The following is an 18,363-nucleotide window of genomic DNA, read 5'->3' on the forward strand; positions in this document are numbered from 1 at the left end:
GGCAGCATATTCTTTTTTGGTGTGTGTGACTTTTTAAAATTTTTATTCTGTTATTTTTAAAATTTTAATAACAAATTTCCACCTAAGTTTTCTGAAGTTATATGATCCATATTGTCTCCCTCCCTATTCCCCTCCCCCTCCTGGAATCAGCAAACAATTCAATCTGGTTTATACATGTATTATCATGCAAAACATATTTCCATGTAAATAATCTTATAAAACCAAAACCCCAAAACATATACCCAAATAAACAAGTGACAAATCATATGCTTTCATCTGCATTCCTACTCAAACAGTTGTTTCTCTGGAGGTAGAGAGCATTCTTTGTCACAAGTGCCTCGGAATTGTCCTAGATCATTGTATTGCTGATAATAGCGAAGTCTATCACAGTTGATCATGCCACAATATTGCTGTTACTGTGTTTAGTGTTTTCCTGGTTCTGCTTGTTTCACTCTGCATCAGTTCATATAGGTCTTTCTAGTTCTTTCTGAAATCATCTTTTTTATCATACCTTATAACACAATAGTATTCCATCACCACAAATTTATTAATTATAATTAATTGCATTAATATGCAAATTTATTGCATTTTTAAAAAGAAAAGCAAACAGTACTTAGCAGAGTTTCAGTTTCATGTGCATTCCTCTTTTTTCCTATCCTACCATATAGAGAAGTGGCCATTTTATTTGGTGTTTTTTAAGTTCAGAATTTTTTTAAAAATTAAAGATTAAGGCCATAAGAATGCCATGGAGGGTAAAATTTTGACAAACAATAAATTGCACAGGGAAGCAGGAAAATAGTCAAAACATATAGTTGTTCATCTCTATTATGAAAAGGGTTATGGGAGCCAAGAGCTAGACATTATGGAAATTTATTGTCAGCCATTACAGTTTTAGCTCATTCAGATATGGTTGTTATGAGGAAAATGTCTTTTCAGCCTAAAAAATGCTACATTAGGTTCTGATCAAAGACATATGTAATACCCAATGAAATTGCGTGTCGGCTGCAGGAAGGGTGGGTGGAGGGGAGGGAAGGAGGGAAGTAATGTGATTATTGTAACCAAGGAATAATGTTCTAAATTGATTAAATTAATTAATTCAAATAAAAAATGCTACATTAAAAAAGTGATCCAGTAATGACAACAATACAATTAGTGCTCCTACTTGTTTTCTTCCCTAAAACCAGCTGAGAAATTTTCAGTGAAAGGGCACTCAGGAAAGAGGCCTTCCACCTGAGTCACAATTCGACAAGCATTTAAATGGAATTAAATGTTCAGCTGCTGTTCTTTTCAATTAGATTTGTTTTAAAGGCAGCAGTGGTGTTCTCAATATATTCCTGACAGTTCCTTGGCTCTCCAGTGGCTTTTGTGAGGCCCCAATAGCTATTGACAGCGAAGCTTCATGTTTTGTTCAGTTCTAAAGGACCCCAAGAAAAGTCAGGCAATTTCAGCTCCCTTTGGTGTCCTTGACTTATTGTAAATGCTGGCGTGGGTCATTGGCTCAGACGTTTACCATTGAAAGATCGGCCTTGAGAGGATGGAGTCATGGATCAGATTCCCACATCAGGTCAATGACCTCTGACCTGTTTATGATCCCGAGCTGCACACTTATGTGTGTCACGTGTGCATGTGGAGGGGTCAGGAGGGAAGCTGGGGAAGAGCTTTTGAATGGATCCGTCCATGGGGGAGCAGCCCCAGAGCTTGGAAAGACAAGAGGGCCGATATTCTGTTATCGTGTTGGGAGCATCCGCAGTGCTCGTCAAGTATAGGATTACCCCCTTTACAAGTCCAAAGGAAGAAAGGATAAAGTAAAATCTTTTTTCATGACCAGAAAAGGACTCTCAGTGAATCCACTAGTCCGGCTTACCTTAATTTCCCCACTGCTTAGACTCTCACCCGTTAGGCGATTTGGCTTATTTGGGCTGCTGCTAGAATAACTCGTACTATTTGTTCAACAATATTATTAAGTGCTTCTGGATGGCATCCAAGCTCAGTATTTTTTCTTCCATCCCTGTTCTGCACTAATGATTGCCTGGCAACAGGACTGTTCTTCACTCATTGGCTCACTACTTCTTAACGCTTGCCAATTCCTCACTTCATTTTCTCTGTCCAAACTTCTTTGCTTTTTCAAAACATATCGATGGCTTTTGGACATCTTTTGTTACCTGCTAATTCACAGCTCCCTCTCCTATATCTCTTTCCTTTGGCTCCCTTTAACTTTCGTAGGGTCTTCCTACTTCAGCTTGACTCTAGGCAGGTGGTACCTTCAAAGGACAAGATCGCTGAAGTGGGGTAACATTTCTGGCTTCTGGTACAATCTCTTTCTGAGGTCACTCTTTCTGTGTGCTACCTAGCATAGCTCCCAGGCAGCCTAGCACAGGCCTAGGTATGAGAAGGAAACTCAGAATCTGTTGACCCTCCATGGGAGGAGTTGGTTCTTAACTGGAGTCTATCAACTTCTTTTTTTTTTTTAAATAAAATATTTTGATAACTCAAAGTCAATATGATTATTTTCCTGTGTAATCCTATGTTTTTGATTCTCTGCATTTAAAAACATTCTTCTAGAAAGGAGTCCATAGGCTTCATCAGATTACCAAAGGATCAAAAAAGATAAAGAAGGAAGGGAGGAAAGTATTCACTAAATACCTACTATGTGCCAGGTACTATTCTAAGCACTTTACAAATATTATTGCATTTGAATGTCACAAAACTGTGGGATTAGCTATTATTATCATCCCCATTTTAGAGTTGAGGAAACTGCTAGTAAAAATCCGAGGTCCTATTTGAACTCAGTTCTTCCTGACTCCAAGCTTGGTGCTCTCGCCACTGTGCCATCCAGCTGTCTTGAACCTATAATCTAAACAAAGACCCAGATGTAATGTCAGTTACATTTTCAGAGATTTGTTTTTCCCCCATTATAAAGGGTGTCCCAAAAGTCTTAGTACAGTTTCAAATTTTTTGTTTTTGTTTTTTTTAAACCTTATCTTCCATCTTAGAATCGACACTGTGTATTGGTTCTAAGGCAGAGTAAGGGCTAGGCAATGGGGGTCAAGTGACTTGCCCAGGGTCACACAGTTAGGAAGTCTCTGAGGTCAAATTTGAACCTACAATCTCCCATCTCTGGGTCTGGCTCTCAATCCACTGAGATACCCAGCTGCCCCCCAGTTTTAAGTTTTAATAGCCATATAGAATAGAAAAGGCAACAATATGTTAATAACCATAATAACAGCTGAGAAATTAATTATGAAGAGCTACAATGATAATATTAAGTATAATTAAAGGTAGTCATTGAATAGGCAGCTGCCTTTTACTCAGACTTTCTGATTGATAGCCAAAGTGGATTTAGAATTAGAGAATCGTTGAATTTTAGGTCTGGGAGGCATTTGAGAATAGCATCTAATTATACTAATTAAATTGTACTAGTCCTTTCACATGATGTGATTTGTTAAAATTGTCTTTATCCTCATTAAGAGAAAATTTAGAAACAAGGGATTAGACTAAAAATTATGTTGTTTTTCTCTGTGTTCTGCCTCCAAAACTCTAACTCAACTAGTTCTTTAGAAATTGAAGTGAGAGAAAATGTTTATTGGAACAGAGTAGGCGATCATAGGGTCAGAAACTAGAACTCATTTATTTTTTAGCCCAAGAGACATAATGACTCCCAAAAATAATCACGCTATGTCTGTTTTTCCTGGCTTTCTTTGCCTGGGATCCCTTTGTAATTCTTCCCATCCCCTTTCTCTTCCTGGGCTTCAGGTAAGCCTGGGGTGTTTGATGAGGGAAGAGATTCTCTGCGTCTTCAGTTCGAATCAAGACTGAAATGACGGAATCGATCACCCACTTGACCTCCTTCGAGCCTCGGAGCCCTTTAGCAGTCTGGCCAAGCCCTTGGGCCCCTTTTCAGAGTAGAAGTCCTAGAGATTTGACTAGCCGCCTCTGCATGCGCAGAGCGCTAGCATAGCAGAACCTCATCTGAAACTCCTTTTATAGCTGAGGAAAACAAGGCACAGAAGAGTGTGAATAAGCCACGAGGAGCTCTTCCGCGGGCCTCTGGGTGGCACAGTGCGAAGCGCCAGGCCTGGAGTCAGAGAGACAGCTCCGAGCCCAGGTCTGGCCTGGCCTGTCCGGGCTGTGCCAGCCTGAGCCAGTGGCTCGGCTCTGCTTCCGTTTCCTTCTCTGTGAAATGAGCACCCCGATGTCTTTGTCAAAAACAGCCAACCGGCCCAAAAGGGGAGCCGAGTCAGCCACGACAGAGACAGCAACACACTGGGCTTGACTCGAAGGGAGCCATGCGGCTCGGGCAAGACTCTGAACTCTCCTCCCGGCCTCACGCCCGTGATCGGCGTTCCCGCCTCCAGCCGTGTGGCTGGTGTATTCGATCGGGTGCTAGCTGTTCTTCTTGTGAACATGGGAGTAATTTAGAATCTTCTGTAGGGTGCCACACGGTTTCCTTTCCCACATACGGCCCAACTGTGGTTATGAAGCCAGTTGCTGAATGCGTGTGTGCGTGCGTGCGTGTGCACAAGCACACACACACACACACGCACACACACACGCACGCACACACGCACACGCGCACACACACACACACGCGCACACACACGCACACACACACAGCCAATCTCGATGACCTTCCACTACTTAGTTGCCCACCCCGTGCTCTGTCACGCGCTGTCACGGCTTCACTCTTCTTCCTGCTATTTTGTCGCTTATTAAAACTCCATCCGAGTGAAGCTGAAGCAGCCACGTTTGTCCCTCATGCACAGGTCTGGTAAGCAGGCCTTGAAGCAGCGGGGCCCCTGCGGCCTTGGCCACGGTCCGTGGAGGCCGGGTCTCACCCGCCCTGACCGCCAGGCGGCCGGGCCAAGAAGCAAACACTCGGGCGGTTGCGTTATCCTCGGGCCGCGCCGCCCACGGAGGCTTCTCGCGAAGATCCTGTTGGGTTGGCCGTTCCCTAAGAGGACCGTCCGTGGGTCCAAAACGCACGTGGCGACATCATTAGTGAGCCGGAAGAGGCTGGAGCAGCCCTTCAGGCCAGTTCGACGGGAGAGTCTTGAACACGTTCTGTGTCCTGGACCCTTTGGGAGTCGGGGGAAGCCTGGGGCCCCCTTCTCAGAGCAATGATGATGAGGGTAACAAGAATCACCATCATTCTCAGTCTTCTGATTTTTCTGGGCTAAAGGTTGGCTATTTTATTGCAATATTCAGACTCTAATCCAGACCTAATACACTGCCCTATGTAGAGCAGGTATTTAATAAATGCTTGTTAGATTTAATACGCTGTGCAGCTAGGGGCTGCAGTGGGTGGAGTGCTGGGCCCAGAGTCAGAAAGACCTGAGTTCAAATTGTGGCCTCAGCACGTACTAGCTGGGGGACCCTAGGCAAGTCACTTAACCTGGCTTGCCTCAGTTTCCCCATCTATAAAATGAGCTGGAAAAGAAAATGGCAGACCTCTCCAGTGTCTTTGATAAGAAGCCTCCAAAAGGGAATACGAAGAGTTGTACACAACTGAAAAATGACCAAACAATAACAAAAAAATGAATATGGTTTCCTACTATGGAGATGATCAAGGAAGGGATTCAAGTTCTGCATTTGAAAGCTTCTTCCCATCCCCATCCTTCCCCAGCCTAGAACCCAAGAATCCTCCAGCAGATGGGCTTTCCCAGGCCTCTCTCCGTAGGCCTCAGGCTCTGTCCTCTTTAGGAATTGCACACCTAAAAGTATGCAGGTATAATTATATTTGGTATAACCGTGCTCAGAGTACAAGAACACATTCTCCCTCCTCCTGTCTCCCTCATTAACATGCCTAAAGGCATCCTAGAGAACCTTGTTCCCTCTCAGAAACAGCTCTTTGTAGACGGGCAGAGGAAATAATGGAAGAGAAGATCCTGCATCCTGCTGATTTCCAGACGGAAGAAGAGGCTACCGGACGGTCTCATTGATGCTACATTTCCTTCTTTAGTATCCACAGGTTTAATTGCATTCTTTTTGAAGTCTACCCCCAATGCCATTGCCTGTTCATTTAGAAATGACATGACTTGAGGCCTTATTGCTTAGAGGACAGACTCTTTATACTGAGCAAATTTCTTTTGTGCCTCTCACTTTAGAAAATGTGATCCGTGAAAATCACTGGGGTGGCGCAGATATTCGCCGAGGAGGTGACCCCGTTCTGAGAAGTAACCTCATCTGCTTTGGCTATTCAGATGGTGTGGTTGTAGGAGAACAAGGAAGAGGACTAATCGAAGGAAATACTATATATGGTAAGAAAGACGTTGTTGTTGTTGTTTTAGGTGAGCTGTATCTGGGGTGAGCTGGTAAATGTTTAACCACCAGCCCTCCAAAAAGGTAGACTTTGGAGTTTAATCTGCATTATTCGAATTTTCTCAAGTCTAGAAAATCAACAAGACAATAAATCAAGCCTTGATTTGTAGGGTTTGTTCGTTTCTGGGGTATAAATGCGCCCATTGAAAATGGATTGAATCTGCGTATGTTGGCTCACTCCTCCCCCTGGCCCTTTCATGAAGGAGCCTATTATTAGAAGTACAATTCCTAGAATGAAGGGGATGATAAATCCACAGAATATCGGGTATAGTTATGGGCTTCCCACTTTAGAAAGTATAGTAACAAGATGGACTCGGTTGAGAGGAGGGGAACCAAGGAGGTAAGGAGCCTCCAGATGATTCCATATCATGACAGCTTGGAAGAACTTGAGATGTTTAGTCCCAAGAAGGGAAGACTTGGAAGAGAGAACATGGTCAGCATTTTCGTAGAGTTGATGATAGGTTATCACATGACAAGATCAGATTAGCTCTGCTTGTACCTTCAAACTTCACCAAGCCTTTTGGGATACCCCACCTTAGGACCTTTGTTTTACTTAATTAGACTTTGCTATAGTGGGCAGGAGAATGGCACTCAAAGAGAAGAGTGACTGGGAGAGGACTGACGTAAGAGAAATCAACTTTTAAAAATGTTTAAGACACAAGAGACTTGAGAACATTGCCGAGTGACTTTCAGGAAGGCAATGAAATTAGACAGACATTCTCAGCTCATAGGAGTAACGTTTTATATGCTATGTATTACCCCCTCTTTCTTTCATTAAAACATGTAAGATTTTTCCCAGTTAACAAGCATTTATTTTCTCTCCCTCCTGCCTCTCCTTCTCTCCTATTGAAAAAAAGTCTCTTTTCCAAAAATGTGCCGCCATTATTATGGTTTTGGCCTACACTCAGAGAGGCAGATCATAGCAAACAAAAGTATTGAGAGATCTCTGGGATAAGTAAAACAGGTAGTATTAGCCCGAGAAAGCTTCAGGAGCGGGGGGTGGCGGTTAGTTTGAAGTATTTTTTAAGCCAAAAAGGGGGCCCAGTTTGTTAGAAAGGAAGAAAGAGGGTTAATATGCAGACTTTGGAGGGTGAGAATCAATCACAAGCATTTATTACATGAGACGGGGGCTATGCTGGGAGCTAGGGATACACATATAAAGAATGAAACAATCGATTTCCCAAGGAGCTTAGGTTTTGATGGTGGAATCAAACAAACAAACGAAACATATATATATATATATGCACACACACACATAAAAATTATGCACAATTAGTATAAAGAAAATAAATACAAATAAAATTGTTAAATATGAGAGAGAGCAGAAGCAGTTCGGGGAATCATATTGAAATGCTTGAGCTGAAGTTTTATTGTTGGTTTTTTTTTGGTATGACAGGGTCCCATGTATATAAATGGCATAAAACAAGTACAATGGTATTTTAATATAAATTAAATTCTGTTTTATGGGGGAAACATATCTACACAGATAGTTCATATTTTCTAAACCATAGCTAAAATTAAAATTAACTATAAAAATATGCAAAAGTAGAAACCTGCTTTAATTTAAACTATTTCAAGAAAAATGAACTCTAACCACATTACAGTGGTGATTTCTATGTGGTGGATTGCATCTGCTTTCATGGTTTTGAGTTTTTATTGTTTCTAACACATCATTTATAGTTTAGAGATATTCTTCTCACTTTAGGTTGATCTCAGATCATATATGGGAAACTAACATTAAAATACTTACATATTACTTCATAAATAAATAAAATAAAACTTCATAGAAACACAGAAGAAAAACATATGATTTATCATGTATTTATATGAGCATATGATTTGGGGTTTTGGTTTTAAAAGATTACTTTAGGGGGCAGCTGGGTGGCTCAGTGGATTGAGAGCCAGACCTAGAGACAGAAGGTCTTCAGTTCAAATCTGGCCTCAGACACTTCCCAGCTGTGTGACCCTGGGCAAGTCACTTGACCTCCATTGCCTAGCCCTTACCACTCTTCTGCCTTGGAGCCAATACACAGTATTGACTCCAAGATGGAAGGTAAGGATTTTTATTTAAAAAATTTTTTAAATAAAAAATTACTCTATTACAAAAATGAATATGGAAATAGATATCAAGTGATATAACACATTATAACTCAGTGGATTGCTTGTCAACTCCAGGAGGTGGGAGGGAAAGAACATGAATCATGTAACCATGGGAAAAAAATTGTAAATAAGTTAATTTAAAAAAAAAAGAAAAGAAAACTTCAACTGTTTATTTTGGCAATTCATTTGTGTTCATGGAATGGGGTTTTACTCTCAGAATACAAACAAAAAATTCAGATTTCAAGTTATATTCCTTTGAGCTGAGTCTTGAAGGGGAGAAATTCTAGAAGGCAGAGGTGAGGAAGGAATGCCTTCCTGGCATGGGATATGGCCAGGCAAAGAAATATTGATGGTAGATGGAGAAAAAGAGAAAAGATTAGTCTTGCTTCAGCACAGAAAGCAGGTGAGAGAGTGATGCTCAGGGAGGCTAGACACATAGTAGTGCAGGGCTTTAAATGCTAAACAGGGGAGTTTCTATTTGAATGAATGTGCACCTTATTTAAGGATAAGGCATCCAAGATATTGAAGATATGTAGAGTTAGCTAGGAAATTTAAAGAGTAGTCTCGGCCTCAGATACTTCCCAGCTGTGTGACCCTGGGCAAGTCACTTGACCCCCATTGCCTAGCCCTTACCACTCTTCTGCCTTGGAGCCAATACACAGTATTGACTCCAAGACGGAAGGTAAGGGTTTTTGAAAAAAAAAAAGAAAAGAGTAGTCTCTAAGTCTTTTGCATAGATCTGTTCAACTTTTATTTTCATTACTTACTAGTGCTTCCCAGTTGAAAGGCAAGAAGAAAATGAGGGGAAAAGAAAGAGAAAGGAAGGAATGTAAGGAATTAAATTTAGGGTTTGACTAAAATATGAGAATTCTAAGAGAATATTGTGGTTCTGATTAGAATATTATAGCTTAAGTAAAAATGACTTTTAGTAGCTTTTATTTACAAAGAGGTGGAAAGAGTGAAAGTAGAGAAAAGTAAGAAGAGGGTAGAGAAAATGTCTAACCTATCACACTAGAAGCATTCCAAAAGCCAAGGTCCCAAGTTGAAGCCAAGGTCCAAGTTCAAAGCTATCTCCAAGAGGCAAGTCACCAGCCGAAGCTCCAAGCCAAAGATTCAAGCCAAAGACTCAAGCTGAAGACCTTTGGACATGAAGTTCAGGATTTTTTATAGTCCTTTTTCCATGTCATTTCCTGTCCCTTCCTCCACTTTATAGGGACCAATCTTTAAATTTGCCTAGCATTGCCCAAGGGCAGGGCCATGGCCTCTGGAGTTGTCACTCACTTTTAGTAAGTGATTTGAGAACTCCCTTACTTAGTGTTAAGTAGGGGTGTTTAAGTTTTTGGTTGATTAATTTAAAATTGGTGATTGATAGATAGATAAAGAAAATTTTATTCACTTTTCACAGGAAGAAAGGAAGGAAGGAGAGAGAAAGGAAGGAAAGAAAGAGAAAGTAAGAAGACCTCTATAAGAAAATGTTTCCATTTGAGGAGATGTGGGGATAAAGAAAATTCTTAAAGTATATCATAGACTGACTAGTTTGAGGATGATTGAAACTCATGCCCTCTAAATAGCACAGAATGGTTATGAATCAATTTTATATTTGTAACTTTTGACTTTGTTTTCCCAGAACAAAGTGGTATAGACTTTTAAAAAAAACTCTTCCTAAACCTGGTTTTCCTTTACATGTTGTAAGGGAGATCAGAGGCAAAAAACTGGAAAGTTAGACATTAATGAGAGCCGAGAGCATTAAGCATCTCCTCTTTTGATTTCAGGGTTGCATTGATGTGTGTAGGGATATATGACTAACTTGCCACAGTTTTTGGCAGAATCTCTACTGAGAATTGATGGGCTGGGCAACTTAAAAAGAGCCTTTAAAAAAATCTCTTTTCAAACTAATAGTTCAAAACCTGGTTGTTAATGATTAGCAAAAAGATTATAGAAAGATACTATTATAGTTCTTTAAAGATTGCAAAATAGTTCCTACTCTCTGGTACATTCTCTTATTTTTGACTTGCAAAAACCCTGTGAGGTAGGTTGTATAGGTATTATTACCCACAATTTATAGAGGAGGATTTGTATTTCCCTTCCTGGAAAAGGCTTATATATGAATGCAAAATTGTCTTCAGGCAAAGAAACATAAGATTTTAGAGCTGGAAGAGACCATACAGGTCATGTGGCCTCATCTCCTTCATTTGGAAGAAGTAGAACAGACCAGTACAAAATTCTAGACCTGGCTTTGCCACTAACTCTTTGTGTATGTGATCTTGGACAACTCATTAGGCCTCAATTCTATCACTTATAAATTGGGGCCAATATAGTTACTCTATCATACCTCCTGGGTGTCATGAAAATAAAAAGGGGAGAATATATATATATATATATATATATATATATACACACATATACATACTGTGAATCTTAAAATTTCTCAGACTCTACCTTGGAACATTATCTTAAGGTTATGGTTAAGGTTATTTCCCATTTAAACAATGGAGGTACTTGGTCAGGAATGTATTGGGAACTCTAACATTACTCCACCCATACTTAGGCATACTTTAGGGGAAGATAAAGTTGTAAACTCCTTACTGAACAACGAAAAAGTACTTAACCCATACTTATAGTGAGGCAAAAGCCCTTAAGCTAGGTCTGTTTTTAGATCTAATACAAAAGGGTGCTAAGTATCTATGAAGGTCAAATTAATCACTAAAAGGTCAGGCAACTTGGAAGGGGCAAGCTTAGCAAACAGGTGTGAAGTACTCAGAAGATATAATCTACCCAGAGAAGGTGAGAACTAAAAACTAAGAATGGGTTGTCCTAGGAAAAGCGTCTACTGTGATTGGTAGACATGAAAATTTAGGGGAGGTGACACAAATTTCTCTTTAAAAGGAGCTATCTGAACCAATTCAGAGTAGTTCTATTTTAATTCAGCTTTGGAAGCTGAATTGGAGGTCAGGAGTCAGAAGAGGCTGCTGGGTCTCTGAACACTAGAGTTTTGCTTGGAAAGATCTTGTGGTGAATGATTAAAGACTGACTTAGTTTCTCTCTTAAAGAGGAAAGGCCATTGGCCTAGGCCCTAGCCTTTTCCTACTATTTCCTCTTGCTCTGTCTCTTTCCCTTTCCTTAATTCCTTCATTTATATTCATTAAAATCTCCATAAAACCCAGCTGACTTGGGTATTTTCATATTTAGGAATTTTTCCCATGGCGACCACTTATTTTTGATATAAAAATCAAGATGTTAAAAATTATCTTTACAGTTTGGGCAATTCACAGTCTTGAAACCCATATTTTCATGGTCACAATACAAAACATATACATACACATGCACCTATGTTCTTTTAGAAAATAGAAAATGCTTGTTAAATATAAGATCTTATTTTTATTAAAATTGACATTTCAAATGTTAAATGCTCATCTCTAACAAAGTTACAAACAAGTATTTTTAAAAATTTTTATTTAATTAGATGATTTAGAATAATTTTCCATGGTTGCAAGGCTCATGTTCCTTCCCTCACCTCCCCCAACCCCTCCCGTATTTGATGCGCAATTCCACTGGGTTTAACATGTGCCATCGATCAAGATCCATTTCCTGATTATTAATATTTGCACTAGGGTGATCTTTTAGAGTCTACTTTCCCAGTCATAGCCCCACCGATCCATGTGATCAAGCAGTTACAAAAAAGTATTTTGTTGGAGAAGAAAAAACACAGTAAATGTAAAACAAGTTGCCTATGTCCCTATTTTTTGTCTTTCATTAGTTAGAATGAAGTTAGGGCTCCTGTGATTCCATTTTATTCAGTTCAGTTTAGAATAAGCACACACTAGCTTTCAGAGTCCCATACATAGAGATGCTTCTGCCTGAACCCTAACAAAGATGGAGAAAGCTCTGTGTCAGAGGAAGAGCTGAATCACTGAATGCTCAACACTCAGGGGTCCTGTTAGGAGTTTTCAGCATCTCATAGGAGGCTAACATGAAATATGTTAAAGATTTTATATCCTCAAATGAGAAGCGACCAGATTTCTTTTTCTACATAGTAGGTATAAATAAGATGCAACAATTTTTGTTTTAATACTCTTAATATTTGATCTATCCTAGGTAACAAAGGCTGTGGTATGTGGATCATGTCCTCGAGTCTCCCACACATCACAAGCAACCAGATTGCCCATAACAATATCTATGGGGTTGCTGTGTTTTGTCAGAAGGATGATGCTAATGATTACCTCATTAACCAAGGAAACAATGAAAATTTCAATGATGAAGGTGAAGCTTTCAGCTGGGAAAATGAACTAGAGAGTGAAGATGATCACTTGTCCTCCCGGCGGCCAATCAGCGTGGCTCTTATTGAATCTAACAGTATTAACCACAACGGAGGTGAGTGTGGCACTTGTTGAGTCTTTTCAGTTGTGTTCAATTCTTTGTGACCCTAGTCGGAGTTCTCCTGGCAGAGATACTGGAGTGGTTTGCCATTTCCATCTCCAACTCATTTTATAGAGGAGGAAATAAGTGCTCCAGGTTAAGCAACTTGTCCAAGGTCACACAGCTAGTTAAGTTTCTGAGCCTAGATTTGAAGTCAGGGAGATGAGTCTTCCTAACATCAGGCCACCTGAATGTAATACTCAGAGATACCTTAAGACCCTAGGGATAGGAAGGATGATAGAGTTTACTGCCCCATTTTTCTAATCCACAACAGAAGATGGCTAATAGTGAGCTCTAAAGCTCCAGAGATACAGAATTTTAAATAATATAGTGGGTCCTGTTCATATTCTGCCTCAGTCATTAACTACATGACCCCAGGCAAGTTACTTATCCCTTTTGGCTTCTTCAGCCTTATCTATAAAATGTGGATAATGATAATACCTATCCCACAGGGTTTTGTTTGAAGATTAAATGAGATGGCATAAAACATCTTGCAAACCTTAAAGTTCCATGTGAATCCTAACTATCATTATTATTATTAGCACTAAGAATAATAATAAGGCACTACTTTAAAACCAAGGGAGAAAACTCAGTCACATAGCTTTCTGGATAAGAAAGACAATAACTTACTATTGTAAAAATGAAAAATAAATACTGGGAAGCAATTATCTGAGCCATACTGACATTTATTTGTAGGAAATTGTAAATTACAAAATGTCAGGATTCAGTCCCAGCCTAACTTGGCTTATGCATCAATTGGTATATTGTCAAATTACACAGTTCCCCTCCCTCTAAAAAGGGAGGGGCCAAAGAAGAGGTGACCAGAGAAGGTCTCTTTTTTTTTTTAAGAAGGTCTATTCTTTGAAGTAATGATCAATTCTATGTATGGTAAAAGTCAGGGTCATTCTTGTAGCTTCAAAGCCAACTGAGAGATCATATTATCTGGACACCTTTCAGGATGCAGGATGCATGCACACAGTTCCCATTGGCATGGATATCTTGCCAAGGCACTTTAGAGGATTTTCTTTGTGATTATTACTCACAATATGATTATTTATTGGTGATTCTAATATACAATGATTTGATTAAATTAATAATTGGGGTTATTCCTTTTCATGAATTCTACTATGACTATAACTTACCATTATAATACTGGCCATCTAAGAGGATTCCATGCAGAGGTTATACACACACAAAATAGTAATAAAACAATGAATATATCCTAATTAAAACAGTGTAACTAAGTTATCTTTTCTGTGCTAGGCTGGGAAGCGATCAATAAATAAACATTTATTAAGATCCTACTTTGTGTCAGGTACTATGCTAAGTTCTGGGGCTACAAAAAGAGGCCAAAGAAAGACCCTGCCCTCCAGGAGCTCACACTCTAATGGGGGAGATAACCTGCAAACAAAAATGTAAAAGGCAAACTATACATAGGATAAAGGGGAGATCATTGATAGAGGGAAGGCACTGGAGTTAAATGGAGATGGGGAAGGCTTTCTATTGAAGGTCAAATTTAAATTGGGACTCAAAGGAAGAAAGGCTCTAAGCTACATCCATGCTTGCTCTAGCCACCTTCACCCTTAACCCCCTGTCCTGCCAAATCTGAGTTATTATTCCTTATGATTTACATCTCAACAAGATTAAATTCTTTACCAGTTTCTGCAGGTTTCAAACTGTAAAAATGATATGTCAATGAGTTGATTATTGATTATAAACTGATTTGATTTTCTGCTTGCTGTGCTTACAAAATATCTTCAGTTTATATCAGTGAAGCTCATAAGTAAACTTCTCTTCAGAAGCAAGGATGCTAAGGATACTCTTGTTATATAAAAATAAACTATTTATTGAGAATATAAGGATAAAAAAAGAGATTTCTAATTCTAAGGGATTCTGACTTCACCCAAATAAAATTCCCTCATTCCGCAAGGAACCACCTCTCCTGTTTCCACAGGCTATACTGATCCTTCCTGATCTGACTAACCCAAATTTTCACTATTCTACAATAAAGTAAACACTATTGTCCTTTATACGAAGTATATAATTCTTAACTTTGTCTCCAAGTTATAACAATAACAAAGGCTAGCTGGCTGAGCCTCAGCAAAAACCATATTAGGACTCTAAGCCTTAGTAGACTCAGAATCCAAACCAAAGACCAGGTCTTTCTTTGGTCTTCTCAGATATGAAAATAATTTATGAGACAGTAATAGATAGTCATTAGTGTTTCCCAAGTTGGAAAAGGAAAATCACTTGGCTCCTTCAGGTTTTTCCCTTCTTTCATTTTACCTCAGACAGTGAGGAGAGAGAAATGAAGATGTCACCTGCTCCCACCACTCCGAGAGAAACTCTCAGAGACCAACTGCCACAGAAAAACCATTACCCTTCCCACACACACTGTCAACATTTGAAACTGACACTGTCTCAGCTCTGCTTCAAACTCCAATTCTTTCTCAAGCCAGCTTCTCTACTTCTTATCTCTAAACAAATATAACTAGACTTAATTTCTAATATCATCCTTATATAACTCACTGCTAAGACTGCTTGTTTTTTAAAGAGGGCAGATACTTTCCCCCTCATCTCAAAATATGCCCTTAAAGACCCAGAAAACAGCATTATTTTTTTACCTTTACCTTCTGTCTTGGTACCAGTTCTAAGTTAGAAGAATAGCAAGGGCCATGCAATTGGGGTTAAGTGACTTGTCCAGGGTCATGCAACTATGAAGTGTCTGCAGATCTGAACCCAAGTCCTCCCAACTCTAGACTTGGTGCTCTATCCAGTGTGCTACCTAGATGCCCCAATATTGATTTTTTTTTAAATGTTTGAATGGAACATAAAATTTTTAGATATCAGCAAAATGATTTCCCCACTCTGTTATGTCTCTACTCCCCATTAGAGATAACCCTAAAAGACAATCAGTAAACCAGGAGCTCATTGCTTGTGAATCACTTTGTTTTCTAAGCACAGCCTAGATTCCGGCATCTTTCTCCAGGCCTCAGTTTCTCCATTTAGAAAATGAGACTTGGACTAGGGGCCCTTTAAGGCACCTTTTGGCCCCAACATCCTTCAAATCTAGCCTCTTCTCTCTTGTTCACATGGGCTTAGGCCTTCACCACCTCTTGCCTAGGCTATTGTCATGGCTTCCTGATTGGTCTCCTTGCCTTAACCTGGGGTTTATGGATAGATTTCAGGTGGGAGGTGACCTGTGGGCTTGCATGGAAAAAAAATACATCTTTATTTTATGATCCTCTAGCTGAAATTGGGCATTTTCTTCAATTATGAATTATTCTTATTTTAAATCCTTGCCTCCTGTCTCAGAATTGATATTGTGTATTGGTTCCAAGGCAGAAGAGCACTAAAGGCTAGGCAATGGAGTTAAATAACTTGCCCAAGGCCACCCAACTAGGAAATACCTCAAGGCCAGATTTGAACCTAGGACCTCCCATCTCTAGGCCTGGCTTTTAATCCACTGAGTCATTCATCTGCCCCCAATCATGCATTATTTTTAAATAGTCCTACTCAGAGTCTACTACTCAGGTTCATAGGCTTCCCCTGACTACCAAAGGGGTCCATGACACAAATGTGGCCAAGAAACTCTGCACACAACTGACACAGTCATCTTCCCAGAGCATAAGTCCTCTCTGATGAGCCTGTCCCCGGGGACCAAGGAGGCTCCTCCACTGGCTGCAGTCCATCACCTGGAACCTGCTTCTGTCCCCGCTCTCCGGCCTGGCAGAGCACTCACACAGGCCAGGCCTGTGGGCAAAGACCCACCACCCGTAACCAGTCACTGGAAGGGTGGATGTTATGGAGGATCTGCTCCAGCCCTGTTGGAAGGGATCCTGGAGTGCCACCCCCATTGGTGCATGCAGGCCCGCCCCAGCAAAGGGAGCATCACCTTAACTCGTACATCCTAGCTCTCTGTGCCATTCAGGGTATCATCTGTGTTTAAAAAATAAAGAGTTAATAGAACTTGTTTAGACTTAGCATTTATAGAGCACTTTAAGGTTATAAAATACTTTACAAATATTTCATTTGAACCTCATAACCACCCCAGGAAATAGGTATTATCCCCATTGACAGATGAGAAAACTGAGGCAAATAGAAATTGTGACTTCCCCAGGGTCCCAGAGCAGTACGGCAGGATTTGAACTCAAGACTTCCCCACTCCAGGGGCCACGCTTCCACGTAAGCCCCCCCCCCCCCCCCGTAGTACGGCTTTCCTCATCTCTAAAGAATTTGCGCTCTGTTCAGAACTGCAGCTGCAGACTGAGCTTTCAAAGCTGCTCCTCCTGACCTGGCTGGCACCCCTGGCTGATGCACGCATGTTCTTCTCTCCTCTAGCTGCCGGCCTCTACGTCAAGAGCAACGAAGCCCTGAACGTCATGGCCAACGTCATCCACGCCAACCAGGAGAGCGGGCTGGCCGTGCTGCAGAGCACCCAGCTCACCCGCATCGCCAACAACAGCATCTCCTGCAACCACCTCGGCGGGATCCTGGTGGAGGCCGAGTGCCGGGTGGAGCTCCGTGGAAACGGCATCTATGACAACGGCGGCCCCGGAGTGTCCTCCAAAGGGGAGGGGGCCATCCTGGAGAATGACATCATCGGCAACCGGGGCTGCGGGCTGCAGTTGCTGCAGGCGGCCAACATGAAGGTGCGGCCCGGGCGCTCGCCAGGCGGCCTCATCCTGGCACGACAGCTTCGCTCACGGGCGGGGGGGTGGGGGTGGGGGTGGGCGAAGAGTCCTCCCCGAGCCCTTCGGGAGCCCCAGCCCGGCGCAGGCCTGGGAAAGGGAAGTCCTGACCCTGGGAGGAGGCGTCGCGCTCCTCGGCTCTCTCCGTCTCTTGGCCAGAGCAGGGTGAAGCCTGTCAGGTCACAGGCTGGGGCTCTGCCAGGCTCAGGCATCACTTCTCTGAAGCCTTCCTCGAGTCTCTCTGCGGTGTCCACTTTGTTTGGTTTGTTTTTTTAATGATGAAAACGTTCTCTACAGATCTTAAAAGGTTATATAATGATTTCTTTGGTTTTTATATCAACTTCATTTCTTTTTTGTTCCATTTGAATTAGTTTATTTAGTCCATTTAGAACATTATTCCTTGGTTACAATAATCACATTATTTACCTCCCTCCCCTCCACCCTCTCTTCCTGCAGCCAACACACAATTTCATTGGGTATTAATGTGTCCTTGATCAGAACTTTTGCACTGGGAGCATTTAGAGTCGACATCCCCAACCATATCGCTTTGACCCACGTAGTCAAGCAGTTGTTTTTCTTGTTTCTACTCCCACAGTTCTTCCTCTGGATGTGGATAGTGGCTTTTCTCTAATGGAGAAGTCAGTTACATTCGATTGTGCCACAATGTATCAGTCTCTGTGTACAATGTTCTCCTGGTTCTGCTCCTCTCGCTCTGCATCACTTCCTGGAGGTTGTTCCAGTCTCCGTGGAATTCCTCCACTTTATTATTCCTTTGAGCACAGTAATATTCCATCACCAACAGATACCACAATGTGTTCAGCCATTCCCCAACTGAAGG

At 41.1% G+C, this 18,363-nt stretch overlaps 1 protein-coding gene across 2 annotated transcripts in view; it reads left to right on the plus strand.

Moving 5' to 3' along the window:
- The window catches only part of FBXO10 (F-box protein 10), a 111,849-nt gene that overhangs the window by 87,226 nt on the left and 6,260 nt on the right, over positions 1-18,363 (plus strand). For both annotated transcript variants that reach the window (XM_056806705.1, XM_056806706.1), the window contains exons 7-9: positions 6,105-6,257; positions 12,514-12,789; positions 17,176-17,486. In XM_056806705.1, coding sequence (XP_056662683.1) covers positions 6,105-6,257; positions 12,514-12,789; positions 17,176-17,486 — 740 coding nt within the window. The remainder of the gene's footprint in view (positions 1-6,104; positions 6,258-12,513; positions 12,790-17,175; positions 17,487-18,363) is intronic.

The sequence above is a fragment of the Monodelphis domestica genome, chromosome 7 (assembly GCF_027887165.1).
Source record: "Monodelphis domestica isolate mMonDom1 chromosome 7, mMonDom1.pri, whole genome shotgun sequence".
NCBI lineage: Eukaryota > Metazoa > Chordata > Mammalia > Didelphimorphia > Didelphidae > Monodelphis > Monodelphis domestica.